This window comes from Humulus lupulus, chromosome 8 (genome assembly GCF_963169125.1).
Source record: "Humulus lupulus chromosome 8, drHumLupu1.1, whole genome shotgun sequence".
In the NCBI taxonomy this organism is placed as follows: domain Eukaryota; kingdom Viridiplantae; phylum Streptophyta; class Magnoliopsida; order Rosales; family Cannabaceae; genus Humulus; species Humulus lupulus.
In genome coordinates this window covers 131,301,974-131,329,534 of record NC_084800.1, presented here as the reverse complement: position 1 = coordinate 131,329,534, position 27,561 = coordinate 131,301,974, and the positions used below count along the sequence as shown (strand labels likewise).

General features: G+C 35.7%; 1 protein-coding gene across 1 annotated transcript; it reads left to right on the top strand.

Moving 5' to 3' along the window:
• The first annotated feature begins 17,432 nt into the window (after positions 1-17,432).
• On the top strand, positions 17,433-20,999 carry LOC133798457 (ras-related protein RABE1c-like). Its single transcript, XM_062236737.1, has 9 exons — positions 17,433-17,589; positions 17,703-17,822; positions 18,495-18,567; positions 19,040-19,140; positions 19,455-19,520; positions 19,745-19,842; positions 20,140-20,202; positions 20,300-20,395; positions 20,522-20,999. The coding sequence occupies exons 2-9, from the start codon at positions 17,750-17,752 to the stop codon at positions 20,603-20,605; spliced, it is 654 nt and encodes a 217-aa protein (XP_062092721.1). The 5' UTR covers positions 17,433-17,589; positions 17,703-17,749; the 3' UTR covers positions 20,606-20,999.
• The last annotated feature ends 6,562 nt before the right edge of the window (positions 21,000-27,561 follow it).

The following is a 27,561-nucleotide window of genomic DNA, read 5'->3' as shown; positions in this document are numbered from 1 at the left end:
TTTTTCAATCTCAGGATCAGCTAAGGGTTCCTGAGATTCCTCTCCACCACCTTGGATGGCCATTGCTAGCTGCCCGGGTTTCGATTTTCCCTTCATGGAAATGCTATAGCATTCCCTGGCAGCGAGCTAATCGCCATAGACAGTGCATATTCCCGTGGAAGTAGGGAATTTCATCGCGAGGTGGCAAATGGAAGTGATGGCCTCAAAGGCTATGAGCGTGGGTCATCCCAAAATTGCGTTGTATGCAGCGGAGCAGTCGATGACCACGAACTCGAGGAGTCTGGAGATTGTCCAAGGTCCTTCTCCTAGGGTGATCACCAGCTCGATAGTCCCTATAGCTGCTGATCCTTCTCCCGAAGAACCATACAGCATCATGGAGGTCGCCTTCAGCTCGGCGACAGTCAAACCCATCTTCTCCAGCGTGGACCGGAATAGAAGGTTTACCAAGCTCCCATTATCGATCAGCACCCTCCTAACTCTCCGATTAGCGAGCTGAACTGCTACGACCAGAGGGTCATTATGAGGGAACTGGACATGGTCTGCATCTTCTTCTGTAAAAATGATCAGTTGCCTCTCCAATCGCTGCTGCTTTGGCAGACGCTGCTCCGGGACGAACTCTACTCCATTATGCGCCTTGAGTTCGTTTACGTACCTCTTCTGGGCACCCCTGATTGTGCCAGCCATATGCAAACCTCCAGATATTGTGGATATCTCTCCTCCTATCACGGGAGGAGGGACGTCCTGATCTACCCGAGACTCGGGCTGACTGATCGGGACTTCCAGAGCAGGTCGACTTGCTGGAACCCTGTTCCGCGTGTACTGGGCCAAGGGTCCGGCTCGGATGAGAGTCTCGATCTCATCTTTCAAATGCCTACAATCATCGGTATTGTGGCCAACATCGTTGTGAAAACGGCAAAACTTGGAGGTGTCTCTCTTCCCCTTCTGGTGCTTCAACGGCTTCGGCCTCTTCTAGGGGAGACGAGTAGAATTTTCCAGGAATATATTCTCCCTAAAGTGGGTGAGTTCCGTATAAGCCACGTAGACGGGCTTAAACTTGTCTACGGGCTTATTCTTCTTTGGGCTGTGCTGGCCGTTCTCGCTGTTCCCCTTTCTTTTGCTTCCACCGAGCTGGTTATTCTGTGTGACGTTTTAGGTCGCTGTCACGACCTCCGTCCCCACTTCAGCGGGCTGCTCGGGGACCTGGCTGGTCCCTGCAGCTGAGGCTTCAGCCTCCTCCAAGTTGATCCATTCCTGGGCCCTGTTAAGGAATTCGTTCACTAAGCTAACTCCCTTCCTTTGTATATCTTTCCAGAGTTCCCCTCCAACGAGGATTCCAATTCTGAGGGCCATGAGCTTGGAGCTGTCATCCGCGTCTCTGGCCCGAGTAGCGACGTTCGCGAACCTGCTCAGGTAAGCCTTCAGAGTTTCGTTGGGCTGCTGCCTCACGTTAGCCAGAGAATCGGCCTTGACGCAGGCAGCCTGGGATGCTCGGAATGCCCTTTTGAAGTCACCGGAAAAAGTCTTCCAGGAACTGATTGATTGTCTTTTGCTTTGCTTGAACCACTGCCTGGCTGGTCCAGTCAGTGTGGAGGGAAATATCAGACACCTCAGCTCGGGGCCAATGTTATGGGCCTTCATCAGAGTGTTGAACATCCCTAGATGATCCGACGGATCTCCGTCTCCATTGAACTTGGACAGGTGCGGCATACGGAAACCGGGTGGGTAAGCCGTTGCTGCTATGCTGGGGGCAAAGAGCTCTATCTCGTCCCCTGAATCATATTCATCTTTTTCTTTCTCCGACAGGAGCTTCCTCATTAGCTCCTCCATCTAAGCCAGGCGCTCAAGGGTTTTGTCCTGATTTCCTTGGTTATTCTGGGGCTGCTCAACAGCTTCGGATCCATTGTACATATTTGGTGGTTTATTGCCCCTCCTATCTTGAGATAGGTTATTTGGGGCATTCCCACTGTTACGTACTTCGGACAGGTCTCCCCCTGAGCGAGCATGGCTACCACCTCCTACTGGCTCTCCTCTATGAGAGTTTAGGCGATCTCGCAGGTCGCCCCCGTGGGTGGCTTGAGGACTTTGTGCCGAGCTTAAATGCTGGCGCAGGTCTCCGCCAGAAAGGTCGCTCCGGCGACTGCCGGTCCAGTAGCTCCCGTTAGAAAAGCTAGGAGTTCGCCTTTGATGGTGAGGATCCATGCTTTCTCTCGGCGCCCTGCTACGTCGGGAAGGCCCTGCGGATGGCGGGTTTCTCCTGCTACTTTCGTAGGCTGGAATATCTCAGATGGGCCAAGGAAGAGATGGATATCTTATTGGAGAGGGAGGATGCTTGACCGGGGATGCGATCCTGGTTCCATTGGGGCGGATCAAGTTAGGTGGGGGCCTTTCGGCCCTGCCAACCTGCGGGTCCCGCGCCTGGCGATCTAGACGTGGCGCAGGACGGCTGGTGGGGACGGGCTGATGCTGTGAGCCCTCCCCGGATCTCCTTCTGGAACTTCCTCAAGCTCTCCTGGGCGCGCTCGAGGCTGGTTGGGATCTGGGAGTTGAAGTTTGGACCGAACGGCTGTACTGTTGTCCGGCTCTAGGCATTTCTTCGAAGTTTGCCTCTCGACGGTGTGATGAGGGAATAGAGTTGGCTGTTGGAGGTCTGTCCGAGCGGCTATGCCTGGACCGATTACCCCGGCGAGACTTATGAGTCTCGCCTTGCCTCTTTCCAACGTTAACGTCGGTTGTAGGAGCATTCTCCATCTCCACCGCAGTGTAATAACCTGGGTTTGGATTAGGTGGCCAGGGCGCCGAACTTCCAGTGTCATCTTGGCCCACCGGCTGCTTGCCTGGCCGCTGTTGGACTTCAGGAATTTGTTCGCCGAGGATGGCGATATGATGAGCCTCTTGCCCATCATGTTGTTCCGTCTCGTTACCGTGTCTGGATCGAGTGGTCACCATAGTGGATGTATTCGACAACACCAATCTAACTTGCTCTCAATGAAAGCACCAAACTATTGACGTGGTTCTTCGCCAACAGGTAATTAAGAAGATAAGAGAAAGGGATTAGTGCTTATGTTGAACCGAAATAGATGAATGATCTTTTTTGGAAATGGGCTGGTGACACAACTACGTTTTTAGGTGGTTCAAAGGTTAAAATCCTTCTACTCCACCAGTCAATATTATTGCTATATGCCTGGTATTCTTTTACAGGGTATTTCTTACATAATAGAATCCAACCCTTTGTAACTCCCAGGGTCTCCATATTTATAGGAGAAGGCACTTGGGAGTTGGTAAGAAGGTCATCCCGTGACCTTCTTACCTATCATGTCAACTCTGTGACATTCATGATTAATTCCTAAAACCTGACACATAAGTGTGGTCTAATCAATAGGTAAGGGGATAATGGGCCGCACGGCCCAACCCAGTCGTGGGTGTCTGAATACGCACGTTCATGCTGCGTGTACGAGAAGTCAGGGATATATCAGACACGTGATGTCTGATATATGCACGTTTACCTTGCGTGGTTGACTTTATAAAGGGTCACAACCTCCAACTCTAGCTCGTACCACGAGCTGGATGCTTCCCTCGTCCTATGGCCTTCAAAGTCCAAACTCAGTCTATTCTTGGCGAACCCTTAGGTTACCTCGAGCTGAGGAGGTAGGATCTTTCTATGGCAGCTCCGGTCTTGGGGATGTCCACGTGGTAGACATGATTACGCTGAATCTCATGATTTAGGCCGTATCTCAGCTTGCTAACAGCCCGTGGGAAAACCAGGGCGTACAATAGGGTATTTCAATAATTTTTGAGCTTATTTTATGCTTAAGTTTGAAATTTTGTGTGGTATGATGATTTGCATGCATGCATGTGTCAAGGGTTTATGCTGGAAAGCTTGTTGTTGTTTAGTGTGAGTGAAAATGCTTGCAGCCAAAATTTCGTGGTCTGGCTTCCAACAAGTCAGATCACACTCCACTGTCTCTGTTTGTGAAAAATATTTATGTAGTTGCATAGGAAAATCATAAAAAGGTATTTTAAACCCAAGTTACACACTCTTTGCCATTGTGAGGCAAACCTGGAAAATTTTCTGGGCAGCATGCACTGTCCATATTGTTTTGACTTTTGAACGACTTTTACAAATTAAAAAGCTATAAAATTTTGTAGAGTGTTAGTTTAAACATTTAAAATGGTCACTGAAATTTTTTAGAGAAAAATGTGTTAAGGTATAAGAGATATAATTTTTCAAAGTTTTCCCTAGAATCTGGAAACGAAACTTTTGGGCAACAAGCACTGCCCATATGGATTTAAACATTTTATTAAGTTTTATAATTCCAAAAATTATGAAATTTTTAGGAAGCTAACTTATACATGTTTAAATATGTCTGTAAAATTTCAGAAATAACTGGGCTACGGTGTAAGAGAAATAAATTTTCAAACTTACCATAAAATCTGGGAAAAAGTTCTGGGCAGCAGGCACTGCCCAGATTTATTTAAAATTTTGAATGGATTTTTCCATTCCAAAAATTATAAAATTTTGAAGGGAATTAGTTAAGATGTGTGCAAGGACTCCTGTAAAATTTGAGAGAAAAATATTTTGAGGTTTAAGAGAAATATGTTATCTAAGTTTGCTCTAAAAAATTGACAAGTAGCAATTTCGAACCTTAACAAAAAGTTGATTTTTACCATTTTATAAGTCAAGGGTCCAATTGCCCTTCTTTTAAAAAATAATATAAGAAGAGATCCTTGGTTATGGATAAAAATAATAAAAATGGGAGTTTAGGGTTTTGTAGAACCTTTAAGAGAACAGGATAACATTGTCTGATATTATGTGTAAAAGGTCAAAAAGCGGTATTTTGGTAAATGATAGAAAACGATAAATTTTCGGAAGAGGACGACTAGTTAGTATTTTTCTAAAGTTATGAGGTGAGTAGAACTACTTTTTCCTAGAACCAAAATACGAATTATCTGATAAGAGAGTTCTTATTTAAAGAATATTAAGATGCACGACACGTAGAGCGCGTTGCGGTGATGCTGATTTTCTCATGATATTGTAAAGATTGAAACGAAATCAAGCCTTATACAATGTAAGGTGTATAAGAGACTATAGTATAAAGTCCCTAAGAGAAATTTATTACATATAGTTATCGTAGAATATTAGCTAAAAGAGTATGCCATAGCTAGAAGAGAATTTTAAATTTGATTTAAATAAATAATTCAATTAAATCATAATTGATTAATTTTGAATTAATAAATTTAAAGAAAAATAAAACTGTTTTATTTATCTTTATAAACCAAATAGAAGCGATTCTTTTAAGTTGTTAATTGTTGTTATCAAACTCTCTCAGAAAAGTTATGATAGAATTTTCTAGGCCTAAAAATTCTAGAACTTTCTACAAGCCTTCTATCTTCACCAAACTCTCTAGATCTCATGTGGTGAGAATAGCTAGATAGCCTAAAAAATCAACATGTGAATCCGACATGCCCACAAACGTCCTTGTGTGTTAGAGGAACGACTTGGAAGGCTAAGGTGTGAGTCTTCACTTGGATAGGAAGATCATTGATTATACTAAAAGACTCAAGGAATCTTCATAGTCTCCAAGAGGTAATCTCTATTTCTTTGTATGTGTTGATTTAATGTATTGATTATGTCTGGTATTAATGATTTTTTAAAATCTCTCTCCCCACCTTCTGCTGCGTCCCTGATTTTATTCTATTTAATATCAACAAAAACAACATAAAAAATACCTTTTTCAAAGGAATATAAAAAATATTTCTCATCAAATCGTACAAATTTGGAGTTCTTGTACTAGTACCAAGTTGGAGTTCTTATACCAGTACTCTAGTTTAAAATCCTTGGTATTGTACCACTTTCTCTAACAACATACTTGCCTTCAATGTACGGGCAACACTCATAAAATCATATTTAGAAAACATAAGGACAACCCAAGAAGCTATAATAACCTTCATAATTATCATCCTCATGAGCACTTTCATATTTGTTTTTCTTCTTAATTCCACTTGCAATCTTTCCCTTAAAAGATTCCAAAGTAACTGCAAATGACTCCTTCCCCCAACAATATTGATGATATAGACCACTATCAACACAACAATATCTATATCTTTCTTAGAAACTGCTCTATCCTCAGGAAAACTCAAAAGAAACCACTTAACCAAATACAAAATAACTAACTTGATGGCAAGCTCATCATCATTCCCCCACCTCTCACCATTAAATGTATCTCCAATACTTTTTTTGTGAATTTTGCTTACTCCAACAAGACATTCTTCAATAATATTATTGTAATCTTGCCTAAAATCTATTTTGTTACAATCCCCCTGACAATTCAAACCAGTGATCAAATTAAATTCATCAATGCTAAATCTAATCCTACGATCATAAATATTGGCCCAAAACTCATCAGTATTAGGCTGATGAACCACACTCAACAATAAACTATTGGACAGTCAAGGTTGAAAGTTGTAACTAGGAATACCAAAAAAATGACCAAATACGATCTCAGAAAACATCACCTTTTGCCTATCAGAAAAATGCTTATTGATATTTGTAGTAAAACTATGATTACATGTTGCAACCAATTTAGTATGAAAATAGTCTGACTCGGGATAATAGTTCCCCCAAAGCTACAAAAAAAAATTATTTAGATAAACATTACAATAACCATGAAAAAAGTGACAATTCATAAACTAGAAACAAGAACAAGTTGTTGACTAGCCTTTTCGCTAACAACTAATTAAAATAAAGCTCAATGAAATAAAGAGAGAGACACGGGGATTTACGTGGTTCAGGTTATTAATTAACCCTAGTCCATGAGTCACTTGTATTAGGATGAGAGAAGCTTGGAGGTTTCAAGCTTGTATGGAATTTTAGGCTGTGTTTTGGCAATGCTCTGAATACAAAAATCAGGGGATCCTCTACAATGTATGCCCTAGCCCTATTTATTGATGGTTGAGGGAAATTAATTTCCTAATGAGGGGTAATTACAATTATCATCCCTTAATAGGGCATTAAATGAACAATAAATAATACATTCCATTAGTTCATACGCTGGTGGGCACGTGCGTATCACAGTGGGCCCAATTACGATGTTTTAGCCAACTACTTTTTGGGGTAGCACATTCTTGACAGTGTCAAGGGGTAGCTGCATTTTTTCCCATGTCAGGTGACATTGTGTGACATCCCGTTTGTCGCTTATACGGACTCGACACCATAATTTGTGCAACAACAAATGTCAGACAGTCGCTTGTGGTCCAAGGCTATTGTGCTTGACACCTGGCACTCTACTCTAGGCTCAGAGGAGGAGTTTCATAGGCTTGGAGGACTTGAATGGAGGAGGTGTGAGATGGAGCAGACATTCTTCATGTGGTTCTTGGGAAGTAGCCTTCCTCAATGACATACTTCTCCGAAGGTGGTGAACGGGAATAAAAGGAAATGCTTTCATTCCGGAGAGCTCTAGGCGAGCTCTTAGGGATTTAATCAACTTTTGTGAAGACTTAATTACTCTTAACGTGTGCCACATGTCACTTGTTGAAAACACGAACAACACAAGTAAAAGCACAAAATCGAACAAGAAAAAGCTCAAAAGAAACCCTAAAACAACCCGCAATCAGAAACAAAACCCAAAACAACAAAACAAAAGAAATATATAAACCAATTCAGTATAAAAAAAATGCATAAAACTTTGAATCAATACCATAAACAACTAGCATGCATTACAAAGATCATACAATAATAATGGTCAAATTTAAAAAACAAAACGAAAAGCAACTGGAAATAAATCAAACTGAAACTAAAAAAAACCTTACTCCATTTATTCTCATGCAATTTTTTCACCTTCCTGCCAGAATCTTCAATAATTTTTTGACACCACTTTTAGTTCTTATCCTTTTCGCTTTCCTACCTTCAACTTGATCAGAAACTACTCTTTTTTTTTCTAGATTTTGAACTAGCTTCATCAGCTTTTTCCAGGTTTCCTTTAGGTTGTTTTTCTCTCGCAGATTAACCAACAACTTTCCTCCCATTCGTGAAATTTATTTAGGACACTTAGATGATTTTCTGGGTTTTTTTGGAGAGGGAGAAGATAAAGCGGAACGTGTAATAGCCACTGCCAGTCACACACACATATATTTATAGAGATAAAAAACGGTTTACAAAAATTTGAAAATATATTTTTTTTTTTTTTAAAAAGAGAGGGAATAACAAAAATTGCTTGAAGAACCATAAATTTGATAGGCATGTGATTGTGGAGATGAAAATCGTTCGTCTGATCGAGAAGATCATGAGTAGAGAGAGAGAGAGAGAGGAATTAAGAGAAAGAGAGTGGAGTGAAGGGTGAAGGGTGAAGGGGTTGTTCAAACATGTAAGGATTTTCAAAAATAAAATAATTTATAATTGAGAAAACGTGTAAAAAGAAGGAAGAAATGTGTAGATAAAAACAAGACAATAAAAAATAAAAAAAATAAAGCACCTAATAGTAAAATTGTAAGAATATTGCCAATTTTTTAAATATTTTTTACATTCTACTTGTTTTAGTTCAACCTAATAATAATTGGGAAATTTGAGCTTCTTTATATACCTCTTAATTAAAAAAAATATGCCCAGGTTTTAAAAAGTGGTCTTTTGTAAAATGACCTGTTTTTATTGGTCAATTTGCATTTTGGCCTACTTTCAATATTTGTTAGCAAAATGGTCTTTTTTGTTAATGAATTTTCAAGATATTAACAGCTAAAGTCCATGTTCTTCCAAAAGTATTGTATTTATGTCCCAATTTTTTTAGGTAGAAATATTCCCTTCCATCATTGTATTGTTGCAGGCATTCCCCAACTCCATTAAATCTGACACACAGCTCAAATGGCATCATTTGATTTGTCCACGTAATTTCATTAGTAAAAAAATATAAATTGTTTTAAAAATAAAAAATCAATTTATTAAATAATTTTAAATGTAATTTTTAAACAAAATTATACACTAAAATATATTAGATTAAAATCTTTAAACAAATTAAATCAAATTTAAAAAAAATTAAACAAAACTCGATCATCTTCCTCCCTCCTCCCTCTTCCTTATTTCTTTTTCTTCAAACATTCATTCTCATAATCTTAAAAAAAAAAAATTGCAGCAAAACCCTCTATTCTTTTGACTATGTTACATATATGACCCCAATCAAAAATCTTGAGGGAAATAATACTTTTTCTTAGTGTTTAGTTGCACCCTTTAATTTTGAGTATGCATGATTGTATGTATTAAATGTGTTTAAAGACTCGGTTTTGTGAAGAAAAAAAATGGTTTTTTTTTATAATTTTTACCTGTTGATGGTATATTTGTAATTATTATGTGCTATGTGCTTGAGACCACACTATTATGTGGATATATTTATGATTTTCAGCATGAGTGGATCCTTTCGAGCGGTTCTTTTCGAGCAGTTTTAGCAGAAAAGTCACAACAGAGAAAATACTTGACTCAGGTCGAGCCTAGGGGTATTTTGGGAATTTTTTTATTGGTGAGATAAAATTAATTGGTTGAATAATTATGTTTGGTTGACATTAGTTGAATGATTTTGGAGATAAGTGGAATAATTAGTATTAGTGGTAAATGACTAAACTACCCTTGGGGATTTATTTAGGTGGAGAATTTAGTGGGAGGGCATTTTAGTCTTTTGTCTTGGAAAGTAGTAGAAAGCTGATGGGTGAGCCTTATCCCTCAGATACGTTCTATCCTTCTCTCTCTCTTCTAGTTTCTTCTTCACTCATCTTCACAACCAAGTTACAAAAAGCAACACCTAAGGCAAGGATTAAGCTTTGCAAATTTGAGGATTTTAAGGGAAATTCAAGCCATAAGAGGGAACTTGCAGCCGGTGGGGATTCTTTCCTTCATAGGAAAATAAAAAAAAATATTGAAGAAAGGTAAGAGGTTATGTGCTTGTTCTTCATTGTTCTTGAGGAATTTTGAGGTTTTGCTTGAATTTCAAAATTTGATGGTTCTAAGTTGTTTATGTGGATATGTTAGTCGTAGAAACATGTTTATGAATTAATTTGGGCCTTGAATTTGAAGAGAAACATGGAAATCTGCTGAGTTTTGGGATTTGGGGGGGGAAATGGGGATTTTGACCTAAATCCTTGAATTTTTGGTTGGAACCTAAAATTTGAGGTTGGGTTACCGTTATTGGAGGTATAATAGGTTGTATACTTGATTTGGTGCATAAATTTTGAGTTAAAGGTAGGTTGGAATGAATTTGGGTAAGTTTGAGCTTTTAAAAAACGTAGAGATTTTGCTCTTTGACTTAAGCTAGTCGACCAACCTAAGGCACCCAGTCGACCAGCCTACGTTTTGGACAGGCTAGGATTTTTGGTCAGCTGGTCGACTGGTCTAGGGCAGGCGGTCGACCGGCCTTTGCTAACAGCTTAGTTTCAGGTTCATTTTCAATGGATTTTGATGGGTAACCTTAGGGGATCATAAGCTAAGGTTCCTTTGACATAATTGGACATGTTTAAAGAATATTTGGAGCCTAATGAGGTTTATAGAAAAGCTATGGTAGGTTGTGATTTAAGGGAAACTAAACCTACATTATATTGTTGTGACTAGGGTTTCCGAGAGGGTCGCAGTCTAGGTTGTCTTGATTCTCGCACATGACCTAAGGTAAGAAAACTGGCATATGCACATAGAGTAGGGCATCTGCCTGGTTATGCTGGAATGTATTTATAACTGTATATCTAAATTTTTTACGACTGATTTCCCCTTTATGTATAATGACGCTTGCTATGTTTATTTATGTTGAATTTTCTGTGAATGATTGGCATGGTCCGTATTCGGCTATAATCATGTAGAATGTAGGTCGTGATGGTTGGGCCACCATGGGAGTGTTATACACACTCGTTCGGCATGGACCGTAAGCTAGGTGCCAGGAGACGCGCCTTGCTCGGCACAGCCGTGTGAATGGTTTAAGTATTTGAAATGAGCATGTTTATAAGTTGCGAAACGTGTTAATGATTTATATGATTGGAATGAATGTAATTATAATCTATGAAACATGCCAATTGTTGTTGATATTTAATGCGATTATTATTATGCCTTGTGGTGTTTCTTGTTGTGCCTTGGCTCACGGGTGCTCTATGGTGCCGATAAAGGCAAAGGAAAAGTGGACCAGCCATGAGTTAGAGGGCTCTAGAGCGATGGGTACATATTCGACTTGCTCGACCATCAGGGTTGAGACATCTGAGAGACTTGAGTTAAGAAGTCCATTTTGTCACTTAGGTCGACTATTTTTTAGACTATTGATTGCAATTATGTTTTGATTAACCTTTTTGGGATCCCATGTAAATTTTTTTTATACTATCAATGAAAAGTTTAGACCTTTTGACCAAAAAATTCAGTACCTAAACCTTTAATTAATTTTAATTAAACTTTTGAGTCCAAATGACTAGCTTAACGAGTTCAACACCACTTTCAAAACACGGTGTAATGATCCTAGAGTAGTAGGGCGTTACAGGTTTATCTGTCTAGGGCGGTGGACCTCATGAACTATCGATGCTAGGCTCACGGATGGCATAAGACTTCCTTCGAGATGCAACAATGGCAACTGGAGCTAAGGATGCCCAAACCCAGCTCCCTAAGTCACGGACGATGCTTACCTCCTTGATCCTCGACCCTCAACTTTAACTTCATTGGCAGGGATTGGTCGATCGATGATTAGGAAGCTTGACGTTAGAGCTGGGTCGATCAATGAGAGGCAGGTGTGTGATGGAGATTTGTGGTGGTAGTAGAGTTGTTTTGGTGGCAGAGGAGAGATCCTTGGCTAGATCTGAGTTTGACCTTCAATTTCTTCTCTTTTGATTTCCTCTTCTTCTCTTATCATCTCCATCGAAGGAAGCTGGCTCTTGACACCAGATATGTCAGAGAAATGGTGCCGATGAATCTTGATCCCTAGAACCACCAGAGGTTCTGCTACAGAGGAGAAGAGAGACCCATTTGAACAGAGGCTAGGGTCTTGCCAGAGAGTTTCTGGGTTCTTTGTTGTGTTTGTGATTGGTTCGTGGGTTGATATGGTTTTGAAGTTTGGATTTAAGTTTTTGTGATCTGTTCATGGGTTGATATGGGAATTGTGATTTTTATTTTTGAGTTTGAATTATGAGTTTGGATATTAAATAGAACATTGATTTTCAATGTTAACTTTTTATCCTCATAAATGTTGTTAAATATTTTTACTTTTTAATCTGGATTGGAGAAGGATGAACTCTGGAACACTAAACCCTGTTTTTTAGTTTTGATTTTAGGTTTTATTTTAATTATGTTTTAGGTATATAAATTTTAATAAATCTTGTTTAAAAACTTGTTGATATAATTTTAATTTTATTTTAATATTTTATATTTAAAAAAATTAGAGAAAAAATTCAAAATTATACACATAATTTCTTTTGGCACATCAATAACACGTGTAAATGTAGAAAAATTCACCAAGGCAAAGGTCTAAGCGCATGCCTAAGAGTCATGAAGCCTCACCACACAAGCGAGGCCTCCTCCTCAAACACCTAGGCCTCATGGTCTCGCATTGGTGGCCACCATGTCTCTCAAGGGCAATGCGAGGTGTGGATGAGGAAAAATGGCAGGAGATGCCAAGTGTGGAACAAGAACTCAAGAGAAGTCCCAAGAGATAGGAAAAAGCCTTGGGGATCAAACTCGCACCTCCCGAAAGCTTAAGGGGTGAGATCAAGCCTCCTTGGAGTTTGGGGGTTAGATCAAGCCTCCCTTGAGCTCGGGGGGTGAGCTCAAAGCCTCACTAGTGCTTGGTGGTTAGCTCAAGCCTCCCTAGAGATTGGGGGCGAGCTTAAGCCTATATGGAGCTTGGGGGCAAGCTCAAGCCTCCCTGGAGTTGGGGCGAGCTCAAAGTCTCCCTTGAGCTCAGGGGGCAAGCTCAAGCCTCATTGGAGCTCAGGAGATGAGCTCAAGCCTCCCTAGAGCTTGGGGCGAGTTTAGGCTTTACTATAGCTAAATACATGGTCTCAAACTCAGTTAAAAACCCAACATACCTAGGGTACAAGCTTGGAGTAATGCAAATGAGACAATGATCATGGATGAGGAATTCCAGAGTATGAGGTATTAACAGAAGAGAGTTGTATGACAAAGGCATGAAGGCACCAGAGTTCGGATTAGGTACACCCATCAGAAGGGTGGTGGTCGTACAATGTTAGAAGGAGGAGGAAGCACTACACCACGTCCCCAACAAATAACAGGCTCAACATCCACTTTTCCAACACCACTACCACCTGCTCCATGATCTTCTGTTGTACCTCATAGTGTCGTTTTATTTTTCTCCCTTGGGGACCACATGTTATAAAGACAAAAGCTCTCACTTATAAATAATGACCCTCTGCCAAGAATGAGGGGAGGTTGGATAATCATTGTAACACCTGATTATAGAGAGATGCACACATTTTTCTCCATTATTATTATTCAAATTTTCTTTGAGTTTTATTTCCAAATTCCTTTAAGTTCAATGACTTCTTACTAGACCTTGCATTAATAGACCATAACGTAGTTGACGAGTTCTCATCGTCAATAGTTTGGTGTTGTTTGTGGGAAGAACAAGTGCCAAATAGTTGTTCTTCCATTCTTTTTTGTTAAAAAATCATACCAAGACATCCAAAACGCTTGCATCTACTCGTCTTAAGTCATATACTAATTGGAAAATTAATGTGAACCTGTTGTGATTATAAAGTATGCAATACATGTTAATGTCTATCTGAGTATTTGTTTTACTTATTTGGGTTTTCTTGCTAAGCCTTGGCTCACATGTGCTTCGTGGTGCAGGTGATGGCAAAGGAAAGATGGACTAGCCATGAGTTGGAGAGTTGTAGGAGTGGCATGTACATACTTAGCCTGCTCGACTGCCACAGTCGAGATACTTTTGAGGAACAAGGGTTATTAGTCTAATTCTACCGCTTAGGTCAACTAATTCTATAATTTTGATAAACCTGTATTTTTTATATAGAAACCTTAGGGATCCCTTGTATTTAGTCAAACCTTTTTAATGAAAAGTGTAACTTCATTGACTAAAATTTTTAATACCGAAATTGTTGTTTAACCTTAATTACACATTTGAGTCCAAATGACTCGCTTAACGACTTGAGCACTATTTTGAACACACAATGTAATGGTCCTGGATTAGTAGGACGTTACACACACCATGTTGGAAAGCTTGTTGTCAAGTATATGCTCAAAAGATAAAGGGCAGCCTCTCAGTGTAGGGTACACTAACATGCTTCTCACATAATGAAAAGGGTAGCGACCCTGAATCAGATCATCTTAAGGTCCAAAAATAAGTGCCTTCTTTTCTTTAACATCTCAAAAGGGAACAAAAGGTTCTCTTGGAATGAAGACCGCAAAGGAGCCTTCACAAATTTGAAGGCACACTTTGAATAATCATCCTTATAAGCCAAACCAGAAAAAAGGGAAAAGGTGTACCTTTGCTCGCCATGTCCGAATATGCCATAAAAGTGGCACTAGTGAAAGGGGAAAAATAACACCAGTAACTAGTTTACTATGTTTGCAAGCTCCTAGTAGACGTTTCTCAACTCAATACCTTGAACTGGAGAAGTTGGCTATTGCACTCATAATAGCCTTTTAAAAATTGAGGCTCTGCTTCCATGCCAACTACATCAAAGTACTCACCAATTACCCCTACAGGATGTCCTCCATAAGCTCGTAACTTCAGGAAGATTTTTAAAATGGACCATGGAGTTTGGCCAATTCGACATCAGCCATACTCCAACGGTATCAATCAATATGCAAGTCTTGGTGGATTTCATGGCCAAAATGACCTACTACTGTAACATCCCAAATTACCTAATAAGGCTTAGGGCCTTGATTAGGGGGCCAGGATGGAAATATATGGAATTATATGCTTATATGATATATTTGTGTATGATTATGTGAGTTATATGATAATTTTGACCTAGGGCTTCAAAATGGCTATTATTTTATTGATTTTTTAATTAAATTAAATGGCCTAATTGAGTCTATAAAAGGAGTGCTTAGAGAGAAGTCAAAACATAAGTCACAAGTGAGATTTTCTGATAGTTTTAGATTCTCTCTAAACACAAGTCATTTTCTAAGCCTCTTTGTTATTTTCTCTTCTTCTCTCTATATCTATCTCATGTGTTGAGAATTGCCCACACTAGTCTAGGTGGTTCTAAGGATACATTGGACGATCGTGAAGAAAATAGAAGATCGGTTCAGTTTCTTGATAATACTTTGCGACAGAGAGGATACAAGAGTTAGAGAAACTGAAGGAATGACTCTTTAATTCTGCTGCGTATACTGTAAGTATTCTATTCTTTGTTTCTCTTTGAATTCAATTTTAGAAACATGTTTTAGGCTATCTCGTATTAATTTGTTTAATATTAGATATACATGAAAATAAATAAAGATCCTGTATAAGCTAATCCAACAGACAGGACCGATGAGAATTAATTATCTTTATAAACTTGCCGTTTGACATAAAGATTTAATTCCTGTCATAACAGATGATCATTTGTAGATCATTCTAAATGTTGAGTATTTATGAACTCCTATTTATGTTTATTGGATCTTTTGATTCACTTGTTAAGGTCTCTTAGAATAATGAGGCTAATGATTTTTTAATTTTGAATTAACTAATATTTATGTTGGAATAAATATCTTGTCTTAAAAGTCGATTAAATAAACAAATGAGATAATTATGGCAACTTTAATAGGGTTGTGCGACACACACTGTACAATACAGTGTGTGGCGCCTATCATCAATGTTTTTATCCCTAGGATTTGAATTTTGAATTTCAAATAAATTTGTTTAATCAGTTGTTTAATTATTCTTTTTAAATATGATTTAAATAGATAATTAAATGAAAATATTTAATCATATTTAATTTGAATTATATTTTAATTAAATATAGATGCTTTAATTGATTAAATATCTTTATAAATCTGATATACGAGATATTAAAAAAAATAATGGTTAATTAGACTTTCTCTCTAAAATGATAGTTTTCTCTAAACTTGAAAACTATTCTAAACATTTTCTCTCTCAAAACTCTCTAGATCTCATGTGTTGAGTACATCTAGGGAGTCACATAAATCAACATTTTGAATCCTACGTGCTCATACACGTCCTTGTGTGTTTGAGGATTGGTTTGGAAGATCAAGGTGTGAGATCTCAAAACGCTGGATAGAAAGATCGTTGATTTATACAAAAAGACTCAAGGACACTTGATAGGCTATAAGAGGTAATCTATGATCTATTTGTATGTGATTTAATATTTATATATGTATATGATCGTGACTGGCATTAATATTTATTAAAATGGGTTCATATGTTCCGCTGCGTACATTTGATTTGATCATTTAATACCAACAGTTGAATATGTTCACACATAATGGATACCTTGTGAAGTTTGTTTCCTTTATTTTTAGCTAAATATAAAAGAAGACACTATCATCACCCACTATTTTCAAAGGTAGGTATCCTTCTTTTATTTGATATTGTAGTTGCAATATCGTTGTGGCGGGGTTGCTTTGAAGATGCTGAAATAGCTTCTGTAAAAGGTCTTTGTAGATGCAATCTACTGGTATGAATTCTCCACTAGGTTCAAAATTGATGTAATTATTCAGTCTCCATTTTTCTGTATCAGAATTGTACTGCATCCATTCCCTGAAAGGTATATAATCAAAAAATTTTATTACTCTATTTAATGTGCCAATTTATACAATTTTTGCATTTTAAGATGTAGGTGTGCCAAGCCTACGCCAACCACAAAGCCATATCAACTTTACTTTAAAGGAAAACTAAAAAGATCCTCCTTGTTTTTGTTTCAATACCAATAATTAATATTTAGTTGTTTTTTCACCCAGATTTGTTGTAAAACCATAAAACAACCAGATTTTAAAGACAGTTATCATTAAGCAACATGTAAAACACTTTACAATGAACTTTGATTTAGACATTTAGGAAATTATATTTTAAAATTGGCATACCTAAGATTAAGATTTCACTTCATATGGAAACTTTTTATCAACGTTTTTCCTTGTACCTCATTGTTCTACAAAATAAAAAATATCATTCTTACCCGTATTTGTTTTAATTTTGTTGAAGTTGTTTAGCTGTATATCAATCGTTGTATTGGGTTGTTTTCTATTTTATGCGTAAATCCTTGTCATCTACAGTGATTTGTTGGTTTATCTGTTGTTGTTGCTGCTTGCATGGTTCCCGAAGCGAGAAGCTTCCTTTGAGCGCGATCGAATTAAAGAGGAAGTCGTATTTTTGTTTAAAAATTTATTGTACCATATAAAAGTTATTGATTGTGTATTTTTGTAAATTATTCTCCTTATGGGTATATTTGAAAAAACCCCAAAACAAATACAAAGTAAAAAAAAAATAGTAGGAGAGGCGTGATCCAGTGTAGCCGAGAGTAGACATACATTTGGCCAGGCTTCAGTAAAGCCGCACCCACGTATCAGACGCGGAGAGCGAAAAAGTCCCAAACTCCTCGCCTTTTCATTGGGTCGCTTTCTGAGATATCTCTCCCATGTCGCCGACCACTTGCTAAGCTTCGCCAAAGGTAACCATTCTCAAAAGCTTCTCACTCTTCTCCTCTCCGATCTCCATAACTTCACTTAGTTTTTCATTTTTTGTTGTTTAATCTATTATTTTTGGTTTGATTTTGGCATACAGACGCAATCGATTTGAGATTTTTTTAAAAAAAAATTGGAAAACGAACTATGGCTGCGCCACCAGCAAGGGCTCGGGCCGATTACGATTACCTTATCAAGCTCCTTCTTATTGGTGACAGTGGTAAGTTTTTTTTTCCTGATTGTTTGTTTCCTTAGAGATTCTTTGGTAGATAAAAATAGGAGGAGAATATATCGGGATCTATTGTGTTTTTTCTGAGTTTTATAGGTTTGGGGTAATGGGTTTTGTTTAAAAGTAATTGGGGTTCGTGATCTGAGTTGGGTATTCTCTTCAAGCTCTTATTGATCTGCGTATAATGAAATTCGTTGATTTTGTATTTGATATAAGTAGTTATTAGTGTCTGATTTTTTTAATTTTTTTATTTTCCGTAAGGGGTTTTCTTAGTAGATTAATTGTGTAGTGGGGTGTATTTGGGTGTTTAGTAACTGTTCTACTTTTTCTGCTTGATGGGTTCTGTTAAAATATTTAATCTCTGAAGAATATGATAGTTTTTTCAGTTATATCAGCTGTTTTCCTTGGTTTTTGGCTTGTTGCCTACTTTAAACTTTAAACCATGTAGAGAGAGATCAATAAGGGCATTCTTCTGCTTGGCTGCGTTATGCTTATCCTTTTTTTTTATATGCTGCTACAGGATCTTTATTGAATATGATCTTGGATTTAAAATTTTGCATTGGAAGTGATTGTTTAAAATAATTTGGAGTATATTGTTTATCTATTTAGGAAATATTGTTTCTTTTCTTGCTGTGGATTAAATGTATAGTAAATATTGTGCAGGTGTGGGAAAGAGTTGTCTGCTTTTGCGTTTTTCAGATGGTTCATTTACTACCAGTTTTATCACCACCATTGGGTTTGTATAATTGTCTCTCCTGTATCCATAGAGTCTTTGTATCTTGAATTTTTGTTAGAATTATATATTGTTCCGAAGAGAATGAGCCTATTTAAATGGATGCTAACTTTTGTCATGAGTTTATAGACTTGGTATTTAAAATTTTGTTTTAAATTTGTTTTTGATCCTGATCATAGATGCAATAAACATATTGATTAGGGAATCATGTAATGTATTGCCGAATTACCCTTTTGTCAATGAACCTTTGGCCTTGTGGTGTCGGCCTCCCACCACTTTATTCTAAAATGGTGGTCATATCTCAAATTCAGGTTTGGGCGAGGTAAGGGTTGAAGGTGGTTGAAAGGAGGGAGAGTTAACCCTTGAAAAAGAAGATAAAATTTAAGGAAAACTGTTTATAGTTGACGTGATTCTTCTTTTAGATCTTGCATCTTGGTTAAACATTTCTTCTGATCCTTTCTTACTCCATTAACAGCATTGATTTCAAGATAAGAACAATTGAACTTGATGGAAAAAGGATTAAACTACAAATCTGGGATACAGCTGGTCAAGAGCGCTTCCGGACAATTACTACAGGCATGTATATGGGCTTCAGTAATCTTTTCTTTTGATTTCATATCTGGTTGTGGATTTGTTATTAGTTACTAATGTGCATAGCTGAGTTGTGTGGGAAATAAATTATTTGATACAAAAGTTGCTTTATAAGCTTAAGAGCTTCCTTATATAGGAGTTAACAAGTATAAATATTTTTGAATCTAGGAAGCATTAAGTGAATATCGAAATAATTGGGATAATTTCATCAGGTTGATGTCTGGCCTGCCGATTTTTATTTGCGTTGAAGAAAATCTATTATATATGTAGGTTTGCTTAACCTTTGTTGTTCTCTGCAGCTTACTACAGAGGAGCCATGGGCATTTTGCTGGTGTATGATGTTACGGATGAGTCATCTTTTAACAGTAACTCCTTGTTTCTCTGTGATAATTTCTGTTTTATGGATGGCTTGCCTGCTTTTGAATTATGCCAGATTTTTTATTTTAAATGTGAATTTCTTTTCAGTCTGGACTATTCGGGAATTTTTTTTCTCAAAATCGTGAATTTCTTTTCAGTTGAATTGGACAGTTGAAATGCTTTCGGTACTTTTTTGATTCCTGGTTTCCACAATTCGTCACTCTTCATGCAGATATTAGGAACTGGATTCGCAACATTGAACAACATGCTTCTGACAATGTAAACAAGATTTTGGTTGGGAACAAGGCTGACATGGATGAAAGCAAAAGGGTGAGTAGTTTAGTGATTAACTTGTGGGAAGTTTATGTTTTGTATTTTTTGTTAGTTGTGCCTACTGGTATGAATTAACAATGAATATGTCTGATCTCATGTGTGCACTGTCTCTTCAGTGTTTAACATTATATGAAGTTCTAAAGCAAGTTGGAATTTTGCCTTTTGTTTTCTGATTTCTTTTTAAAGTCTAGATACTGGAGATGTGCTCCTTGGTTGAATATTTTATTTTTGCATATGATGTTCGCATGTCTTCTATTGTACTTCTGTACTGATTTCTTTTTTTGTTTCCTCTAGGCTGTTCCTACCTCCAAGGGTCAAGCTCTTGCTGATGAATATGGTATCAAGTTCTTTGAAACTGTAAGTGGCATTATGCTCTAAGCTCAAGTGAACATGGGATCCCTTGATTCAGCATATGTGCTTTCTTATACTGATCTCAACAAAATATGTTCTACAGAGTGCAAAGACAAATTTGAATGTGGAGGAGGTTTTCTTTTCAATAGCAAGGGATATTAAGCAAAGGCTTGCAGAATCTGATTCCAAGGGTTCTGAGGTGTGTCCTCTTCCTTCCTCACAAATTATCTTTTTGACTTATTTTCTCCATTCTTTCATGCTTTTTGAAAGTCATCGATTTTCTTCCATTCAAAGTTCATAACAGTCTCTCACTTTGATCTTACAGCCTCAGACAATTAAGATCAACCAACCAGACCAAAATGCCGCTGATGGTCAAGCAGCACAAAAAACAGCTTGTTGCGGTTCATAATCGAATAAAAAAACATTACAAAAGGGGGGAAAGATTCTACTACAGCTTGCATTGGTCTTGGTGTAAAACTAAAATTGACGGGCTAGTTACATTACCCCTTGATATATTTTTCAGCTTCCAGCTCAGTATTGGAGGTAGTTTTCTTCGTCCATTTTGTTTGTGGAATTTATAACCAGACTAGTTCTCTTACTCTTTTATGTCTTTTGGTTTGGGGATTTGTCATCATTGACAGTTTTTACATGTCACTACTCTTGATGTAGATAGATAATCAGGTTTGAGCTTTCTTCTCAGGAAAATGCCTAGGAATAGGATCAAGTATCTGCTCAAATCTTTGTTAATGTATTGGAATCCTATAAACTTTCTGCAGTCAAAGATGCCATATCTATCTTTTCTATGTTTGTATGAAGTGGTTTATATAATCGTGCTGACATTCTAATATGCTAGTTTATCTATATTTGAGAATTTTTTACAATGAAATATTTTTTGCTATAGTAGTTAGAAATATGATATTTAAGCATTTTCTAACAAAAAAAAATGTTTTTAGAATAAGTGGACTGCAACCTCCATCCAATATAGATAAAATTATGTGTTCGAAATTTGTTAGCTATCTACCCCTTCTCTTTGTTTATGTATTGTGTTATGGAAATAATGTATTGTTTAAATACATACGGAAGATTTCTCAATGGTTACTATTCATAGATGAGTACTAAGAATTAGGTAAATTTTTTTTTTTACATTAATTTTTAATTTAGTTATTTTGTTCTGCCATAATTAATGTTGTTTTCAACTAATAAGAGATACTGACTATATTTAAAAATTGATATGCATTTGAAAAATGAAAAGTTTATAATATTATATTTTTATATTAAATGCACGTTTTTTATCAGGTAATTTTTACAAAAATTTGAAAAAATCAAAATTTATTTTTACAAATATTAATTAACAACTATAAATGTGAATTATTGATCTTAATCCAATGATTAATATTAAAGTAACAATCAACGGGTAGTAATCATTAATAGTGTACCCATATATATATATAGGATATAGTTACAATAGTGCAGATTTCTAATGCGCTACTATGGTGAATTGTCACAATAAATCACTTGTATTTTTATCTCAGTTTTTGTTATATGATAGTGTTTATTGTAGTCACAATAAATTTATTGCAAATTTTCAGGAAAATTTGAATAATTTAGGATACTGAAAAAGTTTCCAAACTTTCAAAATTGTCAAGCTTGTAAATATTATTTTATACCTTTTGTTGTGGCTACGATAAATATTATCTATGTAAAAAAATTAAGATCCACCACATATGCATTGTGTTGAAAATCGATATAAAAAAAATATAATGTCTGATATTTTGTAAGAAGATAAACTTTTTTCATTGAAATGTCTCCCAAATATCGGAGAAGTATCAGTAAAAAATCATTATCTTCAAAATTTCCAATTCAAAATGCTTTGAAAAAATCATAATATGGAAGGAAATTTATTTTTCATCTATACCCGGATATTTTTTTTCCAATATCGGTTATTTTGTATAAAAAAAAGAAAGATACAACTATTCATATATATATATACACTAAGTAAAAATAAAGTGCAATACAAATTTGTTTAGTTTTAAAGTTATGATCATACTTATTCAAATATGTATTTATTTTTATTATTTTTTAATTATTATATAAATTTTAAATAAATAAACAATATCATAAAAATAAATATAATATATTTAATATAATGTATGACATAAATATATAACAAAATTAAGGCAAAACATTGTCTGTAATTTTAATAAAAGTCGGTTCATTTTTTTTCAATATATAATAAAATGAATTAGAGTTCTATAGTATATATACATATTTATATCAATAATCTCTACATATATGACATCTAAATACAACATTGATATAGATATATATTTACATGGATACAAGACATATATATAAATTACAATAATATTTAAAAAGAAATTAATAATATAATAAAATAAGAATAGAAAAAGTCATAGTTTAGAGTAGTATACATACATCAACTATTTTTAGTTTCTAATATAGCTCGCAATGTCCTTTGGTGAATTTGATAAAGAAAAATAGCTTTAATCACTTGATAAAAAAATAAACTATCACACAAATTTATAAAACAAAAAAAAATAATATGTATGACTTTATTATTTTTAAATAAATATGATTTAATTATTTAAATTATCATAAAATATCTTATTTTAATTAATTTATTTATTTTTGTTTAAGTTTATTTTTGTTCTAGTTTTTTAATTTGGCAGTGACAACATGAGATTATATATTATATGTTTAATATAATATTAATATTATACATGGATTTTAAATTTAAGTTTGTTACTAGTTTTTTTTTTTTTTTAAAAAAGTTTGTTTCTAGTTGATAGTTGATAGTAGATTATATTATGTTTTATGTTTAATATGATATTATTCTAATACGTGAAATTTAAAATCAATTAAATTTTATTTAAGTTATAAAACGTATAATTTAATTATTTTTAAATAATTGTCATTGTAAAATATCTCATTTTAATTTATTTACTTATTTTGATTTAAGTTTAAATCATGTTTACAATCTGTCGTTAAATATAAGAATATTCTGCTATATATAAGAATATTCTATTAAAGTTAACGAAAAAAATTAAAAAACCGTTAAAACTAAGAATTTCCGTTATCTATGATCGTGAAAATATATATACGCAAGTGCACACAATCAATTCAAGTAATATAAATGATAAATAGAGTATGGTTCCCACGAAGACTATTTTCTAATTACCACTAATTGTTCTTTTAATTTATATTTGGCAACCAAAGTTTAGATGAATGAATTTAATTTTAAAATTATAAATAACTAAGAACAATAATAACTAATTACAAGATGAAAATCACTATTAAAAAGACATAGGGTGTTAATTTCATAAACTTTTCATTCTACTAATTTTATTAATCAATTCTAAAATTCTTTCCTTCTATTCTAATAGCAGGTTAACATAAATTGATTCCTATTCTTTTTCAAGATATAAGATCTCATCCTATATGCAGGTTTTTTACATCTTTGTGATAAATTTAAACATATAGCAGACATTAAGTATGGAAACCTAATTACTACACAAGTCATATATATACTTTCGTCCAATATGCAACTTATGTCTATATAATGATAACATATTCAATTCTCATCTTTAGAATTTTGAATTAAAATCATAAATTAAGCAAATATTGATCAAGTATTTACTAGCATTAAACACACATTATATAGATTAGAATAGAGAAGAAAAATCAATAGAACATCATAATTAAAATATATAGAAATCCAAGTGACTACGTTAAACCCTAGATAAAATTGTTTAGTTAGTATCAGACATGACTAAATCAACAAAATAATAATTCAAAAACATAAGATTCCCAAACTTAAAGAAGAAAGAAAAATATAAAAAAGCAGAATCACTAGTTTAAGAATCAAAATTAATCTCTAAAAAACGTAATTAAAAATTGACCTAATGACCTAATTAAACCCTAAATATGTATTTATAGTAAAAAAAAATTACAAAAGTTGTGTTTTTCATATGCGGGCCACGACTTGGCCTTCTCTGAGTCGCAAACTTTTTTTTTCAATATATATACTCTCTATTTTTTTTTCACTTTTCATTTTCTAAACCCACTAAAATCACAATTAAACCCCATTACACATCAATCCCCATAATTTTTCTCAATCATATGCTCATAGTATATTAGGGACGGATATATAACCAAGTTTCACATATTAGACTTAAATGATGGTTTAGAACAAAAAGATACAAAATTAGGCTCAAAAGGGGTAAACAAAGGATCAAGTAATTTAAGGTTGGCAAGAAAAGCTCAAATGGTCCAAATGATAGCCTAAATCATATTCCTAAGCATACATGATATATTATTTCGCTGCAAATAACAAGTAAGCAAGTTCTAGAATCGTAGAAAATAATTTCCACTTTCCATTCATCATTCCACTAACCAATTCCAGCAAACATAATCAATATCAAAAACATAAATTTAACATCATGACAAGATATTCAACAAATGTTTTCTAAACTAAAATGAACTAACGGAGTGTTGAATCAAGCACACAGATTTTGTTTTCAGGTTTCATTTTCTTTGAATTATACTCATAACATTCACTTTATTCTCATCGGAACTTGTTGTCAATCATTATTCATGTTGGTACCAAACTAAACACACACTAAACAAAACTCCAAACACTAACAAAACCTAAACAAATCACACAAAACAAAACTAACAGAAAAAATAAGCTCACTCCCCCAAACTTAAACCAAACATTGTCCCCAATGTTTAAAAATAAGTAAAGAAAGAAAACTTACCTGGTGCGAATCACTTCTAAAATGGTGGTGGATCTGGAAAAGAATGCCAAGGCGGTGGATGAAGAAAGTACTAGCGGTCCGCCTCTTGGTTTGACAATCGTAAACCAGCTCATTCTGTCTGTCAACCTGAGCCCTATGATAATCATAAAGCTCTCCCAAATAATTGTGAGTATGCTAGTTCTGCCGGATGATATAATCTAATCTGGCCAAGTGCGGATTCGGTGGGGTCTCAAGTGCCAGTTATTGAGGATATGCTTCTCTCCTCTCCTCCTCAGCTGCCCGTGAGCTATTTGGTTGATCATTGGCAGGTATAGGTTCCTCAACCGCTTCTCTTTCCTCTTCAACTCTCACATTCCTAGGTTGTGGTACTGGTGGATCCAAGAATGGGGCATTGAATTTATACACAGTAGCACGAGAAATAGGCCCCATTTCCTTCCTATAAATATCACTAGGATATTTAGGTACCTCCCAGACTTCGCATAGATTAGTAATCATTGATCCGTGCCCCAACCCAGCAGTAGTAGTCAATCGACATAAATCCCTGATACTTTGGCGGATAAATCAGCCAATATCGATAAAGAGTCTCTTCATAATAGCATAGACTAGAAGACACCTATCAGTTCCCACTTCAGACAAGTGAGTGTTGGGAATAAGCCGCGCACTCACAAAGAGAGTCTAGGCTTTGTCCACACAATTCATTTGATATCTTCGTAAATGCTTCGGTTCCCCATTCTGCATGACAAAAGAAGCACCAGAAATACCTAAAGTTTGTGCCACCTCAGTCCAATCAATTTCACTATGATACGCCAATCGATAGTATTCATCTTCTTCTTGAGACAACATTAATAATCTAAATAGGGCACTAATATTATCAATGACACACTCAACCAAAACCCCTCGGACAAACACCTTTTTTATTAACAACCCCAAGAAAATTGGCATAGAACTCATAAACCATTGAACAATTTGCCTTCGCCATTTTACCATCCACAAAAAGTTTCCAACCTCAGTGTAGAATCTCAGTCCTAATAATATTATAAGTTTCTTGAGGGTACGGTTCTTCTTGATATTCCATTCCGCACTCTTGAATTACTGGAAGCTGAGATAACCTTTGATAGTGATCAAAGGCATCCTTGTTAATAAATCGGGTCAAATCAAACTCTTGAATTGGTTGAGGTGTTGGCGAGATTGGCTGAGTTTGGGGTGGTTAGTTGCAGGATGTTGAAGGACGATTAGCATTCTTAGAAGAGGCAGCCCTAGTAGGTTGTTTTCTTGGACCCATACTTACAATTGATCAAATATGACAACACAAAAATTTGGCAGTACTTTCCCTAATTTACTATAATTTCCTCCACTGAATAAATCCAAAAAAATCACTCAAAGACACTAAATATAATAACAAGGCAGTTCAACAACCCAATTCAATCCCTTAGCATAAAAGTACTTCAATTAAAACTTCAAAAAGAGAAGACTTACAAGCCCTTGATTCTTGAAGACTGCCCACTCCTCAATGCTCCTTTTGATCTTCATTTCTTACCAATAGAAAATAATTAGGGTTAGAGTAAAAACAAAGAAGAAAGAGAACAATATGGATTAGGAATTAGAAATTATAAATATGGCTTAAGGGTAATTGAAATAGAAGGTAAAGGGAAGAAAATTGAGAGCTTTTTCACAAGAAAAACTAGTTTAGGACGAAAGGAAATGACAAATGAGAGGTATTGCTTAGAAAAAATGAATTTTAAACCACTTCCCCTCTGTCTGACACAGGCGCGTCATGACCCAGATAGGGCAAGTTGCGGCCCACATCAACATTTCCAAAATTCTCGCTCCCAGGCGCCGCGACTCAGCCTCTTCAAGTCGCGACCCGCCTCTATTTAAAAAAACTCCAATGCTCTCTGTTTTGGCCCAGGGTCGCGACTTATAAGCCCCAGTCACGACCTGCCCCTCCTTCAATTTCCATGCACTCTCTGGCTTGTGTTAATGTCAGGACTTACTTGTTCAAATCGTGACTTGACCTGAAGACTAATTGAAAAACAACCTTTTCATGATTTGCACGAATTTTTTTACAGACTTTATACTAAAAATAAATAAACATTACAAATCCAAAATAAAATTAAATAAATTGTCCACTAATTAAAAATAAAAACAAAAACTAAAATAAAATATAAGAATGCCTCCTATAGCACTGTTGTTAACGCCATTTAGCCGGACGCTGAATACCCCATTTAAAGGGGTTCCAAAACCATCACTGATTTGCACTTTTCCACCGGTCCTTCCAAATAATGCTTTAACCTCTGACCATTTACTTTAAAATGTCCTGTTTTCTCACTATGAATCTGAATCGATCCATAAGGTAATGAGACCACAACTGTGAAGGGTCACGACCATCTAGACTTTAGGTTTCCTGGAAACAGCTTCAATCTAGAATTAAATAACAGAACTTTATCTCCTGATTGGAAATCCTTTCTAATTATCCTTCTATCATGAAAAGCCTTAGACTTTTCTTTATTAATCTTTGCGTTTTCATAAGCCTCATTTCGAAACTCATCGAGCTCATTCAACTCTAGAAGCCTATTCTACCCCACCA

What these genes read in the sequence shown, in the direction of transcription:
- LOC133798457 (XM_062236737.1), top strand. Translation starts at nt 17,750, where the DNA reads ATGGCTGCGCCACCAGCAAGGGCTCGGGCCGATTACGATTACCTTATC. An exon ending in GTATCAAGTTCTTTGAAACT is followed by an intron (nt 20,203 to 20,299) that starts GTAAGTGGCATT and finishes TATGTTCTACAG; the next exon opens with AGTGCAAAGACAAATTTGAA. An exon ending in CTGATTCCAAGGGTTCTGAG is followed by an intron (nt 20,396 to 20,521) that starts GTGTGTCCTCTT and finishes TTGATCTTACAG; the next exon opens with CCTCAGACAATTAAGATCAA.